The following is a 24,249-nucleotide window of genomic DNA, read 5'->3' as shown; positions in this document are numbered from 1 at the left end:
CGTTAACTTCGGCATATAGTCAGGTCCATTATAGGAAACAGAATGGAACAAATCCATACACCTGCGATAGATGTTATTTTAATTGCTGATTAAGAAACGGGCTTTACAATTAACTCACACTAAGTAAGTGTCAAAACTAGGACATGTCAATCGCATATCAAATACACAAAGCCCGTTTCTTTACAGCGATTGATGTAACATCTATCGCAGGTGTATGGTGTTTTTCAGAAAAAAGTTACGAATTAAAAAAAACGAACTATGTTGTGTTTCCTATGTGCCGAAGTTAACGGAATTCAATAAAAACAAGGTGTTTTAGTAATAAATAAATAAATAAATATTATAGGACATTCTCACACAGATTGACTGAGGCCCACGGTAAGCTCAAGAAGGCTTGTGTTGTGGGTACTCAGACAACGATATATATAATATATAAATACTTATATACATATAAAACATCCATGACTCAGGAACAAATATCTGTTCTCATCACACAAATAAATGCCCTTACCGGGATTCGAACCCGAGACCGCGGTAACCGAATGCGGGTGTATAACCGAATTATCAAACCCTCACCTGCTAACATATCTTCCCAGGGCCGTTTACACCTGCACACACGGGTTCCACGTGGTGGGACTGGCCAGCCGGAGCTGTCAAGCCGACGGTACCTGGGCCGGCAACCCGCCTGCCTGCAAGAAGAACAGTAAGTTTATAACAATTTATACGTACTTCCCTAATTTTGCCGCTAACTAACTATAGTTAACTATTTTGGCTCGGTGATCCAAAGTGAATCTTGGCCTCCGAAACGAGAGATCGCCACCTGTCCCGATCCTGCGCAGCCTCTTGCCAGTCACTGACTTGAAGCCGACGCAGATCCGCCACCACACTGTCCTCCCAGCGATACGGGTCGACCCGCCGGACGGCCACCAGCCGGTCGACCCAAGAACGCTCTCTTGACGTCCCGATCGTTTACCATTCCCGCCAATCAATCAATTCAATCAATTTCAATCAGTCAATTTTGCCGCTATGGATTACTAATTACGGTTGTTGTTTAACCGAACTGTCCGTTATTGAAACCTGAGCAAGCGAAAGATTCCAATAGGTAACCGCGAGCGTAGCGAGAGAGCTATATTTGGAATAATACTGTGTAAACTTTTTTGAGTAAATACATTTTAAAAAGTGGGATCTTGAGCATTGCGAGGGTATCAAGGCACGAAGGTTCAACAAACTTTGCCACCGAGTAAGCCCCATTTAGATGGTACGAGTTTCTCGCCCGTCTTGGTCGAGAAACTCGTATGACATTATCGTATGCGATAATCGCCTGGCGAGTATCGTACCAAAACGTTTACATTAGTGCGAGAAATAAAAACTCGCATACGAGTATCGTATGCGAGACTCGCCAGGCGATTATCGCCAGGCGAAATAGTTTAGACGGAGTGTAGAATTTTCGGGAGATATTTCCATAATATTTCTCGACTCGTCTAAACCAATTCTCGTATGACATTTTTTCTCGAACGTGCGATTATCGCACGAATCGGAGCGAACCGATTTACATACGAGTTTTGCCCGTCAACTTGCGTGCCTAGTTGCTAATTAATTAATTATAAACACATATATTATATGCTTTTTTTATAATATTGGGTATAATTTACCTTGGATTTATTTGAATTTAAGATGAATAGTACCCAATAATATTAAAAACACTATAAATGATTTATGAAGATCTCAATAATATACAATAGGGAAAATAATGATTTCGACCGTAGCGTTACCTAGCTAATAAAATCTTGGTTGCGATACTTGCGATTAGGTTTAGAATATTATTAAACATAGAATATAAATAACATTTTTTTTAAATTATAGTAGACATTTTGCCCCATAGATAGGGGTAAAATGTCAGTAGGTAAACATTAACTGCATAAATTTTAATAAGCCGAATTTATTTTTGGTTTTAGCAGTTACTGAGAGGCAGCTATAAATATAAAAACACCATGTTTTACATGATTTCTACTGAATTCATTTCGACTGAGTAGCGTATAAACTCGTATACTCGGAGGAAATATAGACTGGAGTAGCCTTCATGTTGCGTCTACGTACAAATAATTCTGCCAAGATTCGCGGGAGGTGAGGAAATAACACATGTAAAGGAGTACTCACAAATGCAAAAAATATTATTGTCAATACACACGCACATTATGATAAAAAAATAACACATGCTCATTATGATGCACACAGACATATCACACATGGAAATACTTCGTAGAAACACAGTGTATACGGACACTAAATGCGCACGTGTGTGTCTCAAACATAGGGATGAGGCAGGCATCGATAACTGAAGTCGATAATAATTAATGAAGCAAATTATAATTTTAATGATGTCGTTGTTTTTTCTAGATCTGTTTAATGTTTGGCACTATTATAATCATATTAAGATTCACTAATGACAATCCTGGGTAGTAGGTATCACGCGGGTGGACTAGCGATGGATAATAGGATTAGTAGGTAAAGAAATATTTGACATTTTGATAAAACATTAATTTATTTTTCCAGACTAACTAATCAACAACGTTTACTGCGGTTGGTGGTACTAAATCATTATAGACAAACTTGGTTAAATAAATAAACTAGAAATGGTTTAGTCTTCATTAACTGTTTTCAATACTGGTAGTTCAAAGTGTAAAGTTTATTAAGTACATGTAATAAAACTCAAATCATTCTCTTTCGGAAAATTGCAAATATATTTCAAATGAATTGTGTGATCAAGGTTTGCAAATCATACTTTTTTATCAATAGTTGGTATTTCATCGACCATGCCCACATCTCTACGACGAAGTCTCGGTCAAATGATTTTTCTAATTTTCAATTTTATTATCCTTGTCAATATTATTATAATATATGCTCTATTCTAATTGAAATTAGGTTAATTCTTACAAAATATATAAATGAAGTCTCGTGGGGAGTGCGTCTTTTTATGAATAAATTGATATATAAATATCGACCCTATTATAAACCACATTAGGTATCTTCTTAAACAGCAAAAAATCGAAGTCTCGTGGGGAGTGTTCGTGACGTAATTTCTACCCACCAACAAATTTCAAATCGATTGCATTCGATCACATAAATCGATATTCGATGACGTATGACAAAAATATTATCATTTAGATAATAAAAACAGTAATATAACAATATTAAAATTACTTACAAATGGAATATTATGCCATCTTTTTGCAAACTTGAGGTATTTGAGCGCTTATTACAACGGTCATTCTCATAGGTCAAAATCATAGATTTTATCATGGTTTATATTTTTTTATCGTAGAAGGTATTTGTATTGAGCTGTACATGAATTTTCAAAGAGATAGTTAAAAGGCTTCGGGTGGAAAAAAAATCTAAAAGTCCCATTCTCCTAATAAACACGTCGCGTCCCACTACCAAAACTACTTACGTTCCAATTTTTCCTGATGATATACATAAAGAAAACCCGATGAAAACAAGTTTATTTCACAAAAGAATATATATTTTCATTGTACAAAAAAAATCTAGTCAACACAGTCATAAACCACAAAAAATTCAATTATAATTACTTTGTCTCGAAACGTATCCTAAATCACGCGTCGCGATCGTTTTTGACCACACCAGTGGTCTGAATGTAGGCACGGATCTCGCTACCGCATTTCGGTCAAGCAGTCGGTCGCGCCCAAAGCCCCGTGCGGGATGGTAGTGTCAGTTGTGTCCAGGCCGCAGATTACGCACGTACGTATCTAATTCACGCGTTTTGGTTTAAGAAATTTCTAATTAACAAGTTTACATTTTAAAAATCAACCAGCAACTTTATTGCTATGAGAGTTACAGAATACATTAAAGGTAGCAATATTTAATTGATACTAGATTTTGTGATTTATTACATGTACCTTTAAAAAGTTATTTTGTGTTTTTCAAGAATCCCTAATTCACGCGTCTAATTAACGCGTCCAAAATCAACGCGTTAATTAGAATTTGTGGAAAAATATCGTCATATGTATAGTTATATTATAGTTTAAATACAGAATAATAATTACTTACCGTAAGAATTGACCTACATGCATAGTTACGTTATCATCACCATCATCATCATCATCATCATCTCAGCTACAAGACGTCCACTGCTGAACATAAGCCTCCCCTTTCGATCTCCGTCATATATAATACATAATACCGGTTGAAAGCTACTTGCATACAGCTTCTTTCGGCGGCATAATTACATATACCTACTTATTAACAATAACTTTCTCTTGGTCTGTGTGTTTGTTCCTAAAGTTTTCTTATTCAAGTATATACTTGCGTATTATTTAAAGCATGAGCATTTACTCTTTTTTTTTGTCATTTGATTCAATAATAGTAGTTTAATGTGACTGCTACATAATAAAGTGCATTAATTTTTTATAATCATACTAAAAAGTCCTTCCGTTTTAGCATGGGAAAACCAAAAAGTAACGATGCACTGGAGAAAAAAAGAGAAAGAGATCGTAGAAGACGGGAAAAGATTAAAAATGATCCTGAGTTGTATAGACAATTTAGAGCAAAAGAAAAAGCAAGGTATCAAAAAAGAAAACTAGAGAAAAAGGCTTTGCCAATAAATGAACTACCACCTCAAAAACAAAAAATTATAAGGCAAAGAAATAGAGAAGCATTTCGTGCCTATTATTATAGGCAAAAAGCAAAAAAATTCAAGACTATTGAGGAAGTAGAATCCGAGCCAGAGATCACGTTACCACAACGAAACGAATCCCAAAATGAAAACGATCCATTACCATCACCAGCTGCTGCACTACAGACTTCTAGATATCATCTTCGTTCGGGTAGTCGTGCTGAAAGAAATTCCGATATGAATACAACTTATTCTACCGACACACGAGGATCTCCCAATATATTGAACAGCAATATTCCGAATGAGCCATTGCTTTCTGAGAGTTCATTAACATTTAAAAACTCTCGAGAAATTACTTCTTCAACCCCTCTGCCGATGACACGCATACCAATGAAAGCTTTTGGCAAGCTGGACGGATCCTTGGATAATGTTATCAGTATTTTTACTTATGTTTGTCGTAATGGATGTTTTATTAAAAATGTTTTATTAAAATGTTTTAATTCTATTTTATTTCCATATTGCGTTTTGTAATAAAAAGACTGCTCACTAACGTTTTGGTTTTAATTTAAAAAAGATTTTTTTTATACCTAATTATTTTTCCGGGTCCGTTTTGTATGTTTTGCATCCAGCAAAAATAACATATTCTAATTAAAACGTCGTTTTTATAATTCACACGTCATGGAAAAGTGTACTATTCTAAATAACACGTCGTTTTTCTAATTCACGCGCCACAGAAATTTTAAATTATTTTTAACTAATTAACCGTCAATATATTTAATGTGCCCAATAAGGATTTAAGTTTTAATGATCAAAAAGATACTATATTTGAGATAAAACTCATTGAAAAGTAAGAGGAAAAAAAGCGACGCGTTAATTAGAATTATAACATCGTTCTGGAGAATGACCGACAAGTGTTCACAGCACACGCGGGCATTTTTAATTACCAGTGATATGTGTCGTGGCGATTCTGTGAATGAGCATGAATCGATTGTGAAATTGTATTTACGTGACTTTATGAACATTTGTTCAAGTTTTTTGGCAGAGGGGTAAGTAACTGAAAGGCTACTCCAGTCTATATTTCCTCCGAGCTCGTATACGATTCTCGCATATGTGTTTTGTTTACACGGAGACATACAAATATCAAAGGCGAGGCGATTATCGCCCCCTCTCGTGCGATATCGTACGCATAGTTTACATGATACGATATTTTTTCTCGTACTTCGATAATCGTACGTTCGAGGCGAGAAACTCGTACCATCTAAATGGGGCTTAAATGTAAACATCAAACATAATTTATAATTATACCTGCCAGCTTAAGGCGTTGAAGATTTCATAAATGTTCCTGTAATTTCTATAGTTATAAATTTACAATCTATTTAGCTATAGCTATTAGCTAAGGATATACATTTTAAGTGCCCTTACAGGGTTCATAGCTATACACAAACAAAATGTAATTACTGTATTTACGTACCTATGAACATGCAATAAATTACTGACGTGTTGAATTTGTATAAAATTTCTTTGCACTCTTGTGTATAATATAACATGTAATTTTGTTATCTGTTTTCGAAGAATCATAGCTTTCACCAGTTGGTGTGGTGGAAATCAAATTGCACCTCTCATATCATAATACAATGCCAGGCTCCGTAGACGAATGGCATTTCTACGACGCGAAAGGAAAACAAAACGCCGCGAAAAGTAGTCTGGCTCTGTCGTGCCAGTACTCAAGAGCGATAGAGATAGATATTCGTCACTACTTTTAAAAAAACTTGTATCTTCGTCTGTCAATGAAAAGAAAATTGTAGTATGTATGGAATGCATATAGACTTACTGCGTTTTAACTTTGAGGAACAGCGTGAGATACGAGATTTTTTAAAAGTAGTGACGATAGCGAGCGTTTCGTTTCGTGAGCGTTCGTGCATTCGGCTATGCACGCAGGTAAGGTTGAGGAATTATAAATGAGCCGATCTCTCAAACAAATTCAACAGGCTCAAATAATACTACGTCTTTACCTATAACACCACAAAATCCTTAAACCTATCCTCATATTTATCACGCCGCGGGATCCCAACCGAAACCTATATCTTTATCCATCAAATACTAAAATATCTTCCAAGTCGCCCCAGGCCATGAAATATCTTCGCAGAATATAAATTATATTGGGAAAATCCACCGCCAATATTATAGAGAAATTCTGAAATACTGACACCTGATATCGTCTTTAAAATTGTATATTTTTAGGGTTCTATAGGTAAAGAAGCCTTTTTAAAGAGACTGATAAATTTACGTTATTAGAGCCATAATCATTAATAGACTTGGCTGATTGAAATTTAGAGTTAGTGCGTTTTCAACATTATCCGATCCGATATCGGATGTAAGACCGATATTCTATACATTAAAGAGCCATCTTTGATTTTTGCCTTTGAAATCCTGCCGACATCCAATATCGGATCAAATAATGTAAAAACGCACTTAATTGTGGAATGGAATCAAGATTAATGAATCTGTCTATAATTTTCACCTTAGATGGTTTCATTGTGCGATCCCTAATCCATACTAATATTATAAATGGGAAAGTGTGTGTGTCTGTTTGTTTAGCCGTCTTTCACTGCAATACAGAGCGACGAATTGACATGATTAATTAAGTGGAGATAGTTGAAGGGATGGGGAGTGACATAGGCTACTTTTGTCTCTTTCTAATCCCCCACTACCCTAAAATGGGGAATATAATAGTTTGTATGGAACAATCCGCATTTTTCCGAGCGAAGCCGCGGGCACAAGCTAGTACTTTGTATGGCGTAGTCGGTAGGATCAAAGACATATCATTAATTTAAAAATCCGTATAGACAGATAAAGTCTAAGAAAAATCGTACTTCGAAACCATCAAGAAAAATGTACGATCGCCTAGATGGCGCTACATCTTTGGTTGATTCTCGGCTAGATGGCGCTAATATTAATATTTGACAATTTTAACACACACAGGACCTATCAAGTTTAGAATATAGATCAAATTTTCCTAAATGGATTTGCAAATGTTGGTTTGCCTATGTCGAGAGATGGCAGCCTGTGCACTGTGACTACACATTTTGTTTTGACAGTAAGTGGGCATTTGTGTCGCTTAACTTCAAACCTGGGTAAATCCATTCTGCTTTAAGGTTGAATATATAAAAAATATAATATGATCTGAAAGATAATCGACCTTATAGCAGAATGGATTTACCCAGTTTTGAAGTTAAGCGACACATTTTCGCGAGAACAATCACCAAAAATATTTTTTGTTTAGGTATGTAAATTTTATGTTTTTCCTACTCAGAATCACGAGCGCTTTCGATCCAGGACAAAAAACAAGAAACAAAAAATGGTATCAATTTTTTTTTGCAAACTTTCCCCTTTGTAACCGCTGTACAAAGTGTTTGAAAAATGGTAACGAAGTGGAAAAAATTAAATTAAGGACACTTTTTTTTTTACATAGTAGGGTCGAAAGGGCTCGTGATTCTGAGTAGGAAAAACATTAAATTTTCCCCTCACTAACTCGGAAACACGTGTTTTGTCCTTTAATACCAGCGGGTAAAAACGCATTTTATCCACTAGTGGGTAAAGTAATTTGACCTTGAATAAAGTCAAATTAACTGCTTTAAAATTGATAAAAGTAGGTGAATCTAGTAATAAAGATGATTTACCACCTGTGGAACTACTGGAAGCAGCGATAAACGCATTTTTTGCGTTGTAGTTTCCTCGCTATAGTGAGGGGAAAAGTTTTGTGTTACACTCGGGTGCAAATGTATTTTACTTCTTGTGTGTTAAAAAACTCGCAAGTTCAGGATTCTATTCTCGAACCACTCGCTTCGCTCGTGGTTCAACTGTAGAATCCTTTCACTTGCTCGTTTTTCAATTCCGCACTCGGCGTTAAAATACAACTTTGCCCCCTTGTATAACAAATAAATAACAATAACACTTTTCAAAAACTTTCAAGGAAACATAAAGCAAATATGTTTTATTTTCTTTCATTATTTTCTTTCAACCCCTTATTTGCCAACTTGAGTATAGTTTCATGTGTTCTGCCTGCCCCTTTACGGGATACAGGCGTGATTTTATGTACGTGTGTATTTCTGAATTCCGAGAATATTTTTTGGTTTGGCTACAACACTAGTGGAATGAATTACACGCGCAGAAAATCTCGTTTGTGGTTAAATTAGCTACATTTTTGGTATCCGAACGGGGATTAAAATGTTTTATGCGAATGAGCACGACCGAATACGATAGCCTAGATGGCGTTACACCTTTGGGGAACGCTCGGCTAGATGGTGCTAATATTAATATTTGACTTTTTAACACATATCGAGCTAACAATATGGGCCAAATTGTCAAAACTGAGGTTCAAAAGCTTTAAGCTTGTGTCGAGAGATGGCAGTCTATGCACTGTAGGGTGTTTCATATTTGTATGGGAAAAATAAAATTGTGATATTTTTTCTGACTTCGCTCGGCTTTCGGTTCTAGCTTATGTTAAACGCCTATATACCAAATTTCAAGTGATTTGGACGTTGTTTAGAGGTCGCACTGGATGAACAGTTTGAAAAAAAGTCGCTAAAAAGTAATGTTACTCAATTTTATTTTCAAATAAAACAATAGAGTACCTAGTTGTAACTTATTTGAAAGTAAAAGTAAACTTATTAAACTTAAAATACAACAGTTGTAACATCCATTCTTGATAAAATAAGTCATCATCATCATTTAGCTTACATGTGTAAGCCGCAACCTTATCTTTTGTTCGCAAAGAGTAACGCATTGTCTGTGATGTTCGACGACTTTCAGCGAGAACTGTTTTGCTCTTCATCTTTGACTGGAGCGTTAATTTTTATTATTAAATATATAGGTATACTTACTCTTCTTTGCGGTATGATAGACTATTGTTAGACTATCGACCAAGTCTGGTGTTAGGGCTACAATAATCGCTAACATCCTGGACATTAAATACTTCGAAGACAAAAATCAAAAAGGTAAGTAGGGTCTATATCCCGGTCAATATACTTAAGTCAAAGAACGATCTTGTTTTCTTCTTTGTCGTCACACTCTTGGCAGAGTGGTCGTGGTCGTCACATCAGGGGTGGTAGCAAGCTTAACAATGCATCGACATTCCTTACGCATTCGTAGAGTGGGCCACTAAGTGCAGCCTTGACTTGGCCGGTCCATCGCATCTGAACCTTGTCCAAGATACTCTTAGCTTTCTTCTGCAGCACCACATTTCTAGGAAATCTATCTTCTTTTCCCTTGAAGTCCACGTCTCAGGACCGTAAAGAAATATGGGAAAATTGGGAGATACTTATGCCCTGACAAGTCGCATTTTAGTGGCATTTGTGATGAAGATTCTCCATATTTTGCCGAGCCGGTTCATGGCGGACCTGGTGATAGCTAATGTGCCGATTGATATCATCCACCTATCCTGTTATCAGTGCCCCGAGAGGGCCGAGAGACCACTGCTTCATGCCAAAAACAGGACAAAAAACCAAAAAAACTTGTTCCTTAGAAGGAAGTCGGGCGTCCAAAAAAATACCATAAGGAACCTTGCCTAGAAACTAAATGCCACGTTAACTAGTAATTTTTTTAAATGAACTTGCTTCAATATAAAAACTTTTCATTGAAATCACTTTTAAACCACCTACTACAAAAAGTTACATAAGTTTTGTTTCTAGCCTTTCCTGCGCCCATACTAACTTCTTCAGACAAAAGTTGCCACAGTGTGCGACCTCTAAATATTGTCCGATTTCCCTGATTTTTGGTATATGGGCTCTGTATAGGTGTAGAAACAAGAAGAAAAGCGAAGTCAAAGATAAATCAAAATTTTGGAAAAATGAAACACCCTAATGCACTGTGATTACACATTTTACTTTGACAGTAACTCTCTATAAAATTCGATCCTCTTTGCTGAAACTAATGAGGACATATTCGTATTCCATTAGCGAAATTATTTCAGCGGGGTTATAGTGAAATGGCAACCATTGATCAATTAGCGGTATCATAATCTAATTAAGCAATTCGTTTAGCAATTCAATTGGCCTTTACTGATTCCATTTTGGGCAGCGATTCGACAAATGCGATTCAAATTAGCAATTGTCCAGTAATATGGTTTTCATGTATGTAAAATTAGGATCGGGATCTATTTCCCTCTAAATACAAAGTACAACCACGGTGTTTTCAGTCAAAGGAAATAGTAAATCCGATGTATTTAGGATATGTTCAGTTTGTTCAGGAAACTCAACGATAGAGGGCGTGAAAAACAATTACTTAACGCAAACTGGCTAACGACTTCATCATCATCATCCTTATCCCGGCATTTGCCATGGCTCATGGGAGCCTGGGGTCCGCTTTGACAACTAATCCCAAGATTTGGCCTAGACACTTAGTTTTACGAAAGCGAACTAGCTAACGACTTGTCGTCGTAAAATGTATAAGTATTTTTTGATGTCCAAATTTTTCGCTAGATTGTAAGTCGCACGCTCTTACCGCTAGGCCACCAGCGCTTACATGTACCCTATAATACCTATAATATATTCGACCTCGCACTCAACCCCCCACTTCTCCCCAGTCTACTGCCTGCAACCCCCCACCATCGAGCACGCCCGTCACTCCGCACTCCCCGAGCAAGCGACCTTCGACCTTGACGCGACCGTGCAGTACCACTGCCATACGGGTTACGTCACCAACGGGTTCCCGAGAGCCAAGTGTCTGGCGATTGACAATCAGGCGTCATGGTACGGACCGGATATCAGCTGTGAAGGTTAGTAACAACGTCATGCGTGTAGAAACAAGGAAATAGCACTGTTCGGATCGCATAATATCGATATCCTTGGTTAAGGATAGCAACATATTCCACCTATCATCATGCCTAAGCAAGTAACATTTGACCTTGACGCGACCGTGCAGTATCACTGCCAGACGGGTACGTCACCAACGGGTTCCCGAGAGCCAATTGTCTGGCTATAGACAACTAGACTTCTTGGTACGGGCCGGATATCAGCTGTGAAGGTAAGTCAAAAAATCATGTCTATAAAAATACAGAAATAGCACTATTAGGATCACCTGCCATAGTTGCGAATGACAAGGATAACACCAATCGGACACTCGTAATCAACTGACCTTCGAACTTGAAGGTAATGGCAAGTACCTTAATGCCGCTACTCCGCAAACCTCGAGCAAGCCACCCCTGAGCACCACGGAGCACCCATGTCATCAACTCATCACATCCAAAATAACTTCAAGATTTTTTTCGCTCATAAATGGGTAATTTTTTCCAAAGTTGTTCCGACTTCTTTTTTGGATTTGGATTTTTTTATGTGGTTTCCACTCAGAATCGCCAGCTCTTTCAATCCTAATAGGAGAAAAAAGTGTCCCAAGGTTTTTTTCCCATTCCGTTACCATTTTTTCTTTTCATACATTCTGTATGGCGGTAACGGAATGGAGGGTTTGAAAAATGTATGGAAATCTTGGGACATTTTCTTTCTCCTGTCAGGATTGAAAGACCTCGCGATTCTGAGTATGAATCGCGTCAAAAATACCCATGTTACAAAAAAGTGAGGTGGACAACTTTAAAAAAAAAATGGCCCAAAATATTCAAAATTTTTTCGTCACATGCAAGCGTTGCAATATTTTTCTTTCTCATGCCATTTTTTCACGAAAATTCAGTTCTAAAAGAGTTTAGCTTGTTCTTCTTCCCACACTACCCTGATCACATCCGGGAATCTTCTGACTGCAACACATTAGGTTGCCGCGCTGTCGACCTCCCTCCCTGTTTCACATAAGAGAAGAAGGCAAAACGCTACCAGGCCAATCCTCCCACTTTCTCTCTCCCTCTGTCTTAGGTTTACAGATAATACTTTCTCTATCCAGCTCGCTCGTGCGGCGAACCTGGTGACGTTCCCCACGGCTGGGTGACAGCAGACTGCAACACATTTGGTCGCCGTGCAGTCGTCCAGTGTTATATATTATGTATCTCCCTCTCTCACATCTGAAGACAAGAACACAGAGCGCTGATTACCTCCCACTTACTGTCTCCCTCACTCTTAGGTCTACTGATAATACTTTCTTTCCAGCCCGCTCGTGTGGTGAACCCGGTGACGTTCCCCACGGCTGGGTGACAGCAGACTGCAACACATTTGGTTGCCGTGCAGTGGTTCAGTGCGGCCAAGGGTTCGAGTTGGTTGGCAAGGCTGAGCGCTACTGCCAGGCCGACGGTGCCTGGGCCCCCAAGGAGCTACCGACCTGCGTCCGTGAGTACATTTGAGAATGGTGGTTTTGGTTGTGAGTCTGATGGGAAACCCTGGGTTAACCTTTTGGCCCCCACGCTGCAAAGTAAAAAGCGGCAAAATAATTCAAAGTTACGACTTGTGAAAAGATAGTGATTCCAAAATACGAAATCCGTGAAGATAAAGTGTACCTAGTAGCCAGCGAATGGCTACTGGCAGTACTGGCTTTGGCAAATATTTATTAGGTATCTTTATAATGTTTTAAATGCATTTTAGACAAACACTGTAAATAACATCAATATTTTCCCACTCAACAAGAGCAAATATGTACAGAAATGTTTTTAACTTTGACAGGAGAGTTCCTGTAAGGCTGGCAACAGACGGTCTTAAAATTCATAATCTGGAAAAATCGTAATCTTACAAAAATCAGATCGAGTGCATGGAGTACCATACAATTTCGCAACAGTCCACACACACTCTTGTTTTTTAAGATTATGACTTTTAAGACTGTCTGTTGCCGGCCTAAATAGTAAGGAAGACAGAATGAAGACTATCTAAGCTAGGAAGAGATCTGGTAGTGTGATTGAAAGTCGTGACAATGGTCAAGTATCGGTTTTAGTATGCAATGAGATTTTATACGCAGTATTGGTATCTGTTTTGAATAATTCGTTGAAAAAAGGTATTTTAAAACAGCTAAATTAGAAACTGGATTAATCTTCTTCGGATTCGTTTCTATTAATATTCATCGATTTAATTACTTAGAACTTAAAAAGTCGTTAAAAGCTTTTCAACATTTATGTAGATTCTTAGAAAACATAATTGCTAAGAACATTCAAGATCATATTTAAAAATATTTAATGTAAAGGCGGGGTCGCTACTCTTGAGAAAGGTCCTCGAAATTGGATCGAAACATGTCGAACGTTATATCGACTTAATACGTGAGTAACCCGCTTAAAATATTTTTAAATATTCAAGATCATGTCAAGCAAGTTTTCTAAAAAAATGTTAACTGACTACTTAATCAGTTTCTAATGGGTTGGTAACGCGCATGTGACACTCCTTGAGTTGCAGGCGTCCATAGGTTATGGTGACCGCTTTCCACCAGGCGGACTGTTTGCCTGTTTGCCAACGACGTAGTATAAAAAAATCAAAATTTGTTTGGTATTGACGTTGTTAAGACTCTGTTTCTTTAATTATTAACATCGTATCATCAATTTGTGTTAAAAAAAATACCATACAAATCAAATGTGGAAGAGGCAGACTCACAACTGAAACCATGAACATGATCTTATCCTGTATAGCATTGCTTCGTGACAATGTAGTTGCCGGTTTCAGTGTCGTCCTTCATTTTGGAATGTTGCATGGTTTTCGAATTAATGTCAATAATGGAGATCTACCCACAATTTGGACCGATATAGTATTATGAGAGATAATTAAAAATATACACTCTGTTTTCAGAAATTTACGTATAAATTTTACGAGTATACTCAAACAAGATTATTATCAACTGTATGTAAAATACGAGTAATTGTCAAGGCGATTTAAGTTTCTAAATTTTGTGGAACATATTAAACCCTACTCGATGACAATTGATTTTAAAATATCTTAATTGTTATTTGAGTTATTAATAGAATATACTACAACTCATATATTTTAATCTCGCTTCAGCAATAATTAGGTACTTTTTTTATGTATTTTCTAACGTTGAGCAATGCTTTATATGACCCAATATATCATAATTTATAATTATTTGTATAACGATCTCTCATATTACTACAAATCGGTTAGCTCGCATGGCGCTTCCTCTGTCGTGATATCATGGCTATCATAAGCAATTTCATTGTCATGACGCAATTACTTTAGTGGACCTCCCACTGAATTGGAATTCAATATTTCAAATTTGGTATTTAAACAATCAAATATATCTGAGTAGATAATTTTCAGTGAAAAAGTATACTGCAATTGTTAAATATTACTTGATCTACTTGGTGACTCGTTCTGTCAAAAATGTATGGGTCCAATGACACTCCCTTGCAGTATCCCAGACCTGTGCTCATCAATTCAAACTGAATGAGGCATTAATAAATATACTGGACAGCTATTGATTATGCAGCTGAAGTTACTAAAATACTTTAAATACATGTGTTTCTAAATTTCGTGTAAAACTGATAAAGTGATGACTTTTACCTATATCAAAAGCTTCAGCCAAGTCTAAGTAGCTATTAGTTTTCAAATTATTTTGTAAAAGAAAACGTTGTCAACTTAGATATATTTCAAGCAGGCCAATATGTTTTGACAGAAATTATTGCATTGCCTAAAATGATTTGCAAGCTATTTAACAATGTCAAATAAGTTACTGATTTGGACCCAATATCTATAAAATCTATTGATGTAAAAAGATTCGTTTTGTAGTTCAACTATTTATACAATGTCTTGCAAACTATTTTGGCCATGTCTATGTTTATTTGACGAAAGCCTGTGGGATCTCCACTATTTTAATATCTAAATAATGAAATTAAAACCATCTTTTTTCTCCTTTCCTGCTGCTCAATAGAAGGAGGAGAGAAGGGGACAGATTGAGTCGATCATAACATTACGTAGTGTGTTTAATGAAACATATTTGTGATCATTATATTATATACTTGTTGTCGTATTCAAATTCTATGACAGTAGTAACAATCCTTCTGAATTTTGTCAGAGTCCAAATGGCCATGATAAAATACTTAAAATAGGTATCTACTGCCTTTAGCTTATTTAAAACTACATGTGTGTAGATCATTGTAGCAATGGCTTTAAAATCAATGTTGAACGTGCAAGAATTTACTGTATAATAATTTACCTATCTGTACCTTATTAATGCTGTAGTGACAAATAAATTTAAAAAATAAACATCGTTTTATTTGCATGCCGCTTTCTATTTGCATGTGTCATACAGTCAAGATCTGTTTGGAAATTGTGATTGATAAAAGCGCCATCTGTGTTTGAGTGTGTGCGTTACGTTAAAGCGACGCGTGTCGCCATCTAGTGGTCACGCAGGTGCAGTGCCCGCCGCCAGAGGCGCCGCGCCACGGGAAGGCGGTGTATACTTCGTGCGCCTACAACTCTGTGGTGTCGTACGAGTGCAAGTATGGATACAGACTGGTGGGGGATGCTACGAGGCGCTGCGGGGCTGACAAGAAGTGGTCTGGGACTCAGCCTTTGTGTAAAGGTAAGACATTTTATTGAATTAAAATTAAAAGTCCTTGAAGATTGATACCTAACCCTAACGTGTTCACACATTGATTTTGATGTCCTATTACCATTGTATTGCGTTGCCGTTACGTCAGTTTCAACTGTTCCTATTGCAGCTTTTGCCGAAAGTTTCTTCGACATGAACAAAAATTAGTTACTGGAGAGGAGATGTTTGACGAAATGTATAATATGCGTCATCACTGCTTAATGAAACTATAGTACATTGTGCAACAAGGGGAGGAAGTTGAATATTACTAACGAGAGTAAGTTAAATCGCGACGGCTTGCCGGAGAGACTCGAGTTAGTAATATTCATACTCCCCGAGTTACACACAATGTTTTTCATCACATTTGAGAGAAAAATACAGAGGAAATAGTCATAAGGCAAAACCTTCAACCGGCGGCGTTGCGACCAATAGTGTATCTTGGTCTACATCAGATTATTCATATTAAATCCATTGTTTTTGACAACAAACACTTTTTGAACGAAAACAAACATTGTACTTATTTCTCATTTATTTAAATATTTCGATCCGTTGTACTCTCCGTTGCTAGGCAACGGTGGGTGCCTCGCGTACGCACGCGGTCAAGCGCGAGTAGAGAGCATATTGTCAGATTGTAAATTATAACAATTTATCTGAGTTAAATTTTACGAAATAAATGCTAAACACACTGAAATATATAATTGTAAAACATAAATAAAATGCATTAATCATACCGTATAATATACGTTATAGCTTAATAGTAAAATTTTGGTTGTGCAATAAAAATCCTTGGCAGATTGAAACATCCTTTGCCTGAAGTATTGTACGGATTGTATTAATTTTAAAACTAAATCCATTATTCCCTTGGGAATAAAATAGTACATTATGCTTCAGTACACGTAGACGCAATGATACCTTTAAACCCCAAATGTGATGAAAACAATATTAACTACTAGTTAATAATTACATATTGGTATAAATGCTACAAAATATTTAAATAATTCCAGAAATCAACTGCGGTCACCCCGGCCAGCTTTGGAACGGCTGGCTTGAGAACATCTCCTCGGGAACCGGGCTGGGAGCGTCCATCATCTTCCGATGCCAGGATGGGATGAAGATGGAGGGGAATGGGTCTGCGATCTGCCAGAACGATGGGACCTGGAGCCATCCACTGCCTCAGTGTTTAGGTAATATTCCTACAATCTGTTGAAGACACTTAGTTGAGGAGTAGCTAAGATATATCTCTGTGGTGACTTGGTTGGGAGCGTCCATCATCTTCCGATGCCAGGATGGGATGAAGATGGAGGGCAACGGCTCTGCGATCTGCCAGAACGATGGGACCTGGAGCCATCCACTGCATCAGTGTTCAGGTAATATTCCTACAATCTGTTGAAGACACTTAGTTGAGGAGTAGCTAAGATATATCTCTGTGGGGACTTGGTTGGGAGCGTCCATCATATTACGATGCCAGGATGGGATGAAGATGGAGGGGAATGGGTCTGCGATCTGCCAGAACGATGGGACCTGGAGCCATCCACTGCCTCAGTGCTTAGGTAATGTTTCTACGATCTGTTGAATATACTAAATGAGGAGGAGGCAGTAGCTAAGATGTAGTAACATCTCCTTGGGGACTGGACTGGGAGTGTCAATTACCTTCCGATGCCAGGATGGGATAAAGATGGAGGGGAATGGGTCTGCGATCTGCCAGAACGATGGGACCTGGAGCCATCCACTGCCTCAGTGTTTAGGTAATATTCCTACGATCTGTTGAAGATACTAAATGAGGAGTAGGCAGTACCTAAGATGTAGTAACATCTCCTTGGGGACTGGACTGGGAGTGTCAATTACCTTTCGATACCAGGATGGAATAAAGATGGAGGGGGACGGGTCTGCGATCTGCCAGAACGATGGGACCTGGAGCCATCCACTACCTAAGTGTTTAGGTAGACATTGTCGTTTAAAATGATAATAAGCTATGTGATTGTGAAGCAATTCACCTATCAATAATGAAACAGAAAAGTTCTTTAGTGACGAACGTGATCCTATTAAATACAATAAAAATACACAAGGTAAATTGACGACCATGTCAAAATCAAAAATTATCCTTAGACAGATGCTCAGTGAATACCAACAGATAAATTAAGTATAGTTTTAATAAGGACACTTATACACTTTGTCAAAACAAGAATTAATTGTCCGTTTCCAGCACCCTGCGTAGTCCCCCACGTCTCCCAAGGCCGGATCCGTCTCGTCGAGAACAAGACAGGCGAGAACGAGACGCAAGAGGAGAACACCCAGATCGTCGGCAGCTCGTCCATGGTGCAACACGGGGAGATCATACTGGTGGACTGTGAGAAGAACTATGAGTTTCCGTCGAATAATGCGGCTGTTACTTGCAATAATGGGACCTGGACTCAGATACCTAGGTGTAGCCCTGCGAGGTACGTAGTTCAATTTTAGAGTAGGTACGTGTTGTAGGTTGTAGGCTATTAGGCAACAAAGTTTATTTGGAAGAGTCCTACACATGGCACATAATTTAGTTTTTAGCAAAGAGGATCGAGTACCGTATTACAGAGAGTTATTGTCGAAGTAAAATGTGTAATCACTGTGCATAGACTGCCATCTCTTGACACAGGTTTAAAACATTTGCACCAAAACTGACAATTTGGCTCATATTCTTAGCTGTTGTGTGTTAAAATGTCTAATTATTAATATTAGCGCCATCTATCTGAGCGTACGCCAAAGGTGTAATGCCATCTAGGCCACCGTACCTTTTTCTGTATGGTACTGAGGTATGTTTATTTCTTAGACTTTTTCTGTCTATACGGAGTTGTATATGTCTTTAGTTTTTAGTAAAAAAGACGAACTTTTTACTCTGTAACTTTGACAAAGTTCAATTTAAACTGGCAAATTTTGAAACCCAATCGTTAGGAAGCCAAAGTTAATGATAAAGTTGACGAGTACTTGAACAGCTTAGAGGAAAAAACCTTAGGTGGTATTTATTTAACCTACCGTCGTTGGCAGGACCCGAATCGACATAGTTGAATGGCTACGGCGGACCTAATATAAGTACCTGATGATAATATGTCGTTTTTATCTTCTTGAAAAAAAGATTTACTTACCACCTTGATATATCGGCGAAATACCAATAAGTAAGCCTTGCGATATCAATCCAAAAACTTACCTCTGATCCCTCTGTTACAGGTGCAAGAAAATGCCCCGATTCCCCCGAAACGGTATGGTCATCGCCCCTAAAACGGAGCACGGCATGAAGGCCAGATACCGCTGTAAGGACGGGTACGAGCTTCGAGGGAACCCTATCGTGGTCTGCTCGTTTGGGAACTGGAGTGGGGAGGCTGCCAGATGCGAAGAAGGTAATTTACTGCTTCATCATCATTATCAGCCCTTTGTCGCTGGCTGCTGAGCATAGGCCTCTCTTTTAGTACGCCACTTGTCCCGGTCTTGAGCTAGTCCCATCCAGTTGTCACTCGCAATTTTCCCAATTGATCGACTACTTACGTGGCTTTTTAATGTGGAAGCAAACCTGATAGTGAGCGATCACTGCTGCCGGACACCCAAAACACCTGAAAGTTCGGAGGGTTGAATGGGCATGGATGATCCAAAAATATTCTTGACTTCCAACATAAGAGAGCGGCAATTTGCTCGGTCTAGAGTCCAATCTAGTGCAGTCAGTCCTGAACGTTTACTGACGCCAAGCTCATGGTGACCTGCCTCCAATCTATCCCCATAATAATATTTAGCTTGATCAACAGCGGTAGCAACAGCCTTGTTGATTGCTGATATTTTATGAAGACTAATAGGACATAGGATACCCCATAACATAATTTATTCATTTAAACTAACACGATCTTCACTCATATTATTAAATTAAAACGGGACTTAATCGCGTAAAACTTACGTTTTATATTTAACCCGACGTTTCGGACATGACATTACGTCCGTGGTCACGGGTAGGTCGCGTCGGGTTAAATATAAAACGTAAGTTTTACGCGATTAAGTCCCGTTTTAATTTAATAATATAATTTATTCAGCCTAACATAAACGTATACTGTACCTAATTTTATTTTCTTTTCTGTGTTTCAGTATTCTGTCCTTTTCCCGGCTACATCGAGAATGGGAAGGTTTTGCTAGTTGGCAACATGGGTCTCTATGACTACAGGCCTTATGTTAAGAAGGTAAATATCAACTACCATTTTGAGTTGTTCTGTTTAGTCGATATATAAATATACCAAAGAGTTGACAATTATAACCCAAAAGATGTGAGTTACATCATACTATAACGAATCATACCAAAATAAAATAAGTATTCCTCAGGGTTCAACATTGAGCCCATATTTATAGCAACAATAGAAAATCAAATATTTCATCAAAAATATAAACAGATTCCTCTCACCTATGAAAATTTAGGTGAATAAACTCCATGGTTATACTTATATATAAATGTTATCATATCGATGTTACGTTTATAGGTGGTGAACAACAAACAGATAATGTATGAGTGTGACAAGGGCTACGTGTTATCTGAGGGACCTCCTGGAGCCACGTGCGTTGGAGGTCATTGGAGTCCTAGAGAATTGCCCAAGTAAGTTCATTCAGACATGTAAGCTGAAATGTATTTAGTGAATGAAAAGCCTTTTTGGGATACTCTTTATGTGGCATGCCCCTTCTATTGTTTTAAACAACTGTATTTTTTTACAGATGCACTCTATTTCAGCATCCCCGTATAAGATGGAATCGTAGACGACGCTCCATCCCGGAAGCGGAAATACGTCACAGGCGATCTGCCTTCCTCCGACACTACTATAACAACATCCGGCGCCAAACAGAGGCTCCTGACCCATACGTAGATGAATTATACAGTAAATACAATCATGATGGCCCAAAACCAACCTTAAGACACGCTAATTTCAAAATTTTAAAGAAATTTGATATTGAATCCGATGATGATGAAATGGAAACAGAAACTGAACATGAGAATGGAGAAAATTTCCCAACTGCTGTATACACCGTTTATAATGTTCATGGGGAACCTATAGGGCATAGAATGTACTCTTATCAGCCTGTATATGAGCCTGAAGATGATGAAGTTATACAAAAAGAGGACAGATCGGAATATGAGGACTCCTCAGAACTTGATGATGATTTATCACATGTTACGGTTTTAAAAGGTGGTATGTTCCCTGATCACCAACCTGATGGGCATGCAAAGAAAATTAACATATTAAAACATCAATATTTTGAACGATATGTTGATAAACGGAGGAAAAGATTTTTAACACCTAAAACCAGTGAAGAAAACAGAAAAGTGATGGATGTAGAATTGCAAGGTGCTGAAAGTAATATAGTAGAAGCAACAACTAAAAGTATAGATAGTTCAACACATGCTAGAGTCAAAAGAGATATAAATATAGAAGAGAGTGATACTGACGTATGGACGGCAAACCCAGTGAACACGGATATAGATAACATTAATGAAATTAGTAGCCATCTTCTCAGAGTTCTGCCACTTGACATTAAAGAAATTACACATCATAACAGAACAAGTGAGGAGAGCAGAGAAATGGCTGTCATACCTTTACAATATAATAATACAAATTCGACGGAAGTTGACAATATTTTGGATAAGCGTGATAAGAGAACTAGCAGGAAAACGGATCGATTAAATCAGACGACAGCAGCTATTCCTAAAACGTAAGGTATTTTTATTTATACAGAAACAAATTCCTTATTTCTCCTAAGGAAACGTATAGAAGAGAATGCCGCAGTAGATAATCATTTTTTATAGTAATTTAAAAAAAAGCTATGTCTTAATATGGAATGGGAAAATTTTGTGAATAAGAAACAAAATAAAACATTTACAAGGAAACTACTTAGGCACCAACTAGGGAACAAATCAAATTATTTTATTGAATATTTTTGATTTGTTATTTTTCCAAGTAGTCACACTACTATATATAAATTATAAATTGAAATAGATATCATATACGAAAGAAAAAACGGCAAGGCCCACTGGTGGCCGAGCCGGAAATCGAACCCGGGTCCGCCTAGTGGCGTGTGGTGGCTAGTGGCCCGGCGGGCGTGTGGTCTAGTGGTAAAGACCCGGGCTCGATTCCCGGCTCGGCCACCAGTGGGCTTTGCCGTTTTCTCTTTCGTGTATGATATCTATTTCAATTTATTACTTAGGCACCAGTCAATCCTTAAAATAAAAGCGATCATTATTTTTACAGAGGACGTGAAGGCAAAAGCGGAAGACTGAGACAACAACACCCTGATAGTGAAGAAGGAGCAGATCAGACAGACTCGAAAGAAATCGACGGAACAAAGTCAGAAGCAAATGGTGAAAAAGGGAAAAAAGGACGACCAAAGAGCCCCTGTGAACCTATCGAGAGTGACCCTTATGTTAATATTGAAATTGTTAAGTTAGGACGGGATCCTAATAACACTTTTAGCTCAGGTATGTATATTTATCCCACTATTGGGGATGATGTGTGTGGAATACCCTGATAAATATGTAAATAAGATGTATACAATGGTATAATAAAAAGAACCAAAAATTAAATAGAAATTATACAAAAACCCCGGTTTGAATAACATTTTCTTCCACTTAGAAATACTCAAAGAGTAAAAATGAACTACTTTCAGAGGTTGTAAATGAAAAGATAAAAGTTAATCTAAAAGAAAATATAATTTATGGTAAGTAGTAATTAACATTTACTTTTTTTATTTCAGGAACAATAGTAAGAGTGGCCTGTGGTAAAGGCTACGGATTAAACTTGGACCTAAACGCGACAGCAAAATGCGTTAGGGGAAGATGGAAACCCGACAAGCCCAAATGTGAAATCCGTGAGTCGTGTCCACATTTTTCATTTGGAATGATAAGCCTCCACTCTTTTGAAGAATGTCTGCCCCCAATTTTTCTGTAATGCGCATGAATTTGCTTCCCAGTAATAAGTACAGTTACTACAAGGAGGTCCATTGGGTCTCGATTTCCTTTGCTAACTTTAGTTGTAAATTTCATTGATAATAATATTATTCTGAACTTCTAACTAATAAATACATAATTTTATTTGCGACATTAAATTACAAAAGAACCCTGAAAGCTTACTCGCAGAAAAAAAATGTTTTTTTTTGTAGATGTAGAAGACGACCATTTTAGGTCAATCATCTACAAATCGTCATTTTTCGTGATTTCCGCCATGAGCTAGCAAAACATCGCGGCCTATGGTTTCTCTTTAAACCTTAGTTTCGTATTTAAATCCAAAAATCAAGTAGAAGCACGACCCGCATAAGCTTCCCTGCATTCATTTAAATTAAATTTTCTAATTATAATGTTAGATTTATTTTTAAATTTCAGTGCCTTGTCACGTGCCTTCAACGGAGTACGGTATATACACCATGTCGCCTGACGCCAGCCACACAAATGTGGGTCCAATATTAGGGACCCCTGGAACTGGTCATGCAGAGGAGAGAGAAGTGAACGAGACAGACCCAGTCCCTAATGGACAGGTTGTCCATTTTTCCTGTGAATATGGGTAAGTCGGAAAAATAACTGTACAAATTTTTATTGATATAATATCAGATAGAGAATGGAGCGGAAAAGAAAGCAGAAGTAAAAGTGAATGGAATGTGTGATGACATAAAACGAATGCAAGTAAATAATGAGATGACGTCCGATAGAGAGGTATGGAAGAAAAAAACATGTTGTTTTACCAGAGCCAAATTCTAGTCGATGAAATGTAAATTTGTCCCTGGTAATCGTAATTTTCAGACTTGTGATTCAAGAAACAGGCTTTTATCTAAATAGACTCACGTATATCAAGCCTAATTCGTTTCCTCAATTGCTTTTATAATTGCTACTTATTTTCGATATGATCAGTTTCTTTCTGTTTTTACTATGAATGTCTCTATATGGCTGTTGTTATATTCTTCTACTTATTTCTTAAATTTACAGATACAATGTCCAAGGACCTACAAACCTCCGATGTTGGTTGGGAGAATGGGCTGTTACCAGTATGCCTGAATGTGTCCCAGGTATGTATCAACTACCGATTGATTTTATCTACAAGTCAAGAGAATAATTTATCTCATAAATTACAGGTTAGCAAGTTTCGGAAAAACATAAAATCAATAGCTTAACTTCTTCGCCA

General features: G+C 37.6%; 1 protein-coding gene across 3 annotated transcripts in view; it reads left to right on the top strand.

Moving 5' to 3' along the window:
- LOC125238045 (protein lev-9) overlaps positions 1-24,249 on the top strand; it is a 235,475-nt gene that overhangs the window by 193,240 nt on the left and 17,986 nt on the right. Inside the window, exons 5-18 of one of the 3 annotated variants that reach the window (XM_048145334.1) lie at positions 594-700; positions 11,211-11,402; positions 12,715-12,891; positions 15,893-16,075; positions 17,089-17,268; positions 18,288-18,522; positions 19,286-19,455; positions 20,186-20,277; positions 20,572-20,684; positions 20,801-21,793; positions 22,330-22,556; positions 22,832-22,945; positions 23,457-23,634; positions 24,054-24,133. In XM_048145334.1, coding sequence (XP_048001291.1) covers positions 594-700; positions 11,211-11,402; positions 12,715-12,891; positions 15,893-16,075; positions 17,089-17,268; positions 18,288-18,522; positions 19,286-19,455; positions 20,186-20,277; positions 20,572-20,684; positions 20,801-21,793; positions 22,330-22,556; positions 22,832-22,945; positions 23,457-23,634; positions 24,054-24,133 — 3,041 coding nt within the window. Of the gene's footprint in view, positions 1-593; positions 701-11,210; positions 11,403-12,714; positions 12,892-15,421; positions 15,751-15,892; positions 16,076-17,088; positions 17,269-18,287; positions 18,523-19,285; positions 19,456-20,185; positions 20,278-20,571; positions 20,685-20,800; positions 21,794-22,329; positions 22,557-22,831; positions 22,946-23,456; positions 23,635-24,053; positions 24,134-24,249 lie in introns of those variants that run through there. The other 2 variants (XM_048145333.1, XM_048145332.1) reach the window with 2 other exon arrangements.

Source organism: Leguminivora glycinivorella, chromosome 22 (genome assembly GCF_023078275.1).
Source record: "Leguminivora glycinivorella isolate SPB_JAAS2020 chromosome 22, LegGlyc_1.1, whole genome shotgun sequence".
Taxonomy (NCBI): domain Eukaryota; kingdom Metazoa; phylum Arthropoda; class Insecta; order Lepidoptera; family Tortricidae; genus Leguminivora; species Leguminivora glycinivorella.
The sequence above is the reverse complement of the archived record's forward strand: the minus strand, read 5'-3'. Positions and strand labels throughout refer to the sequence as shown.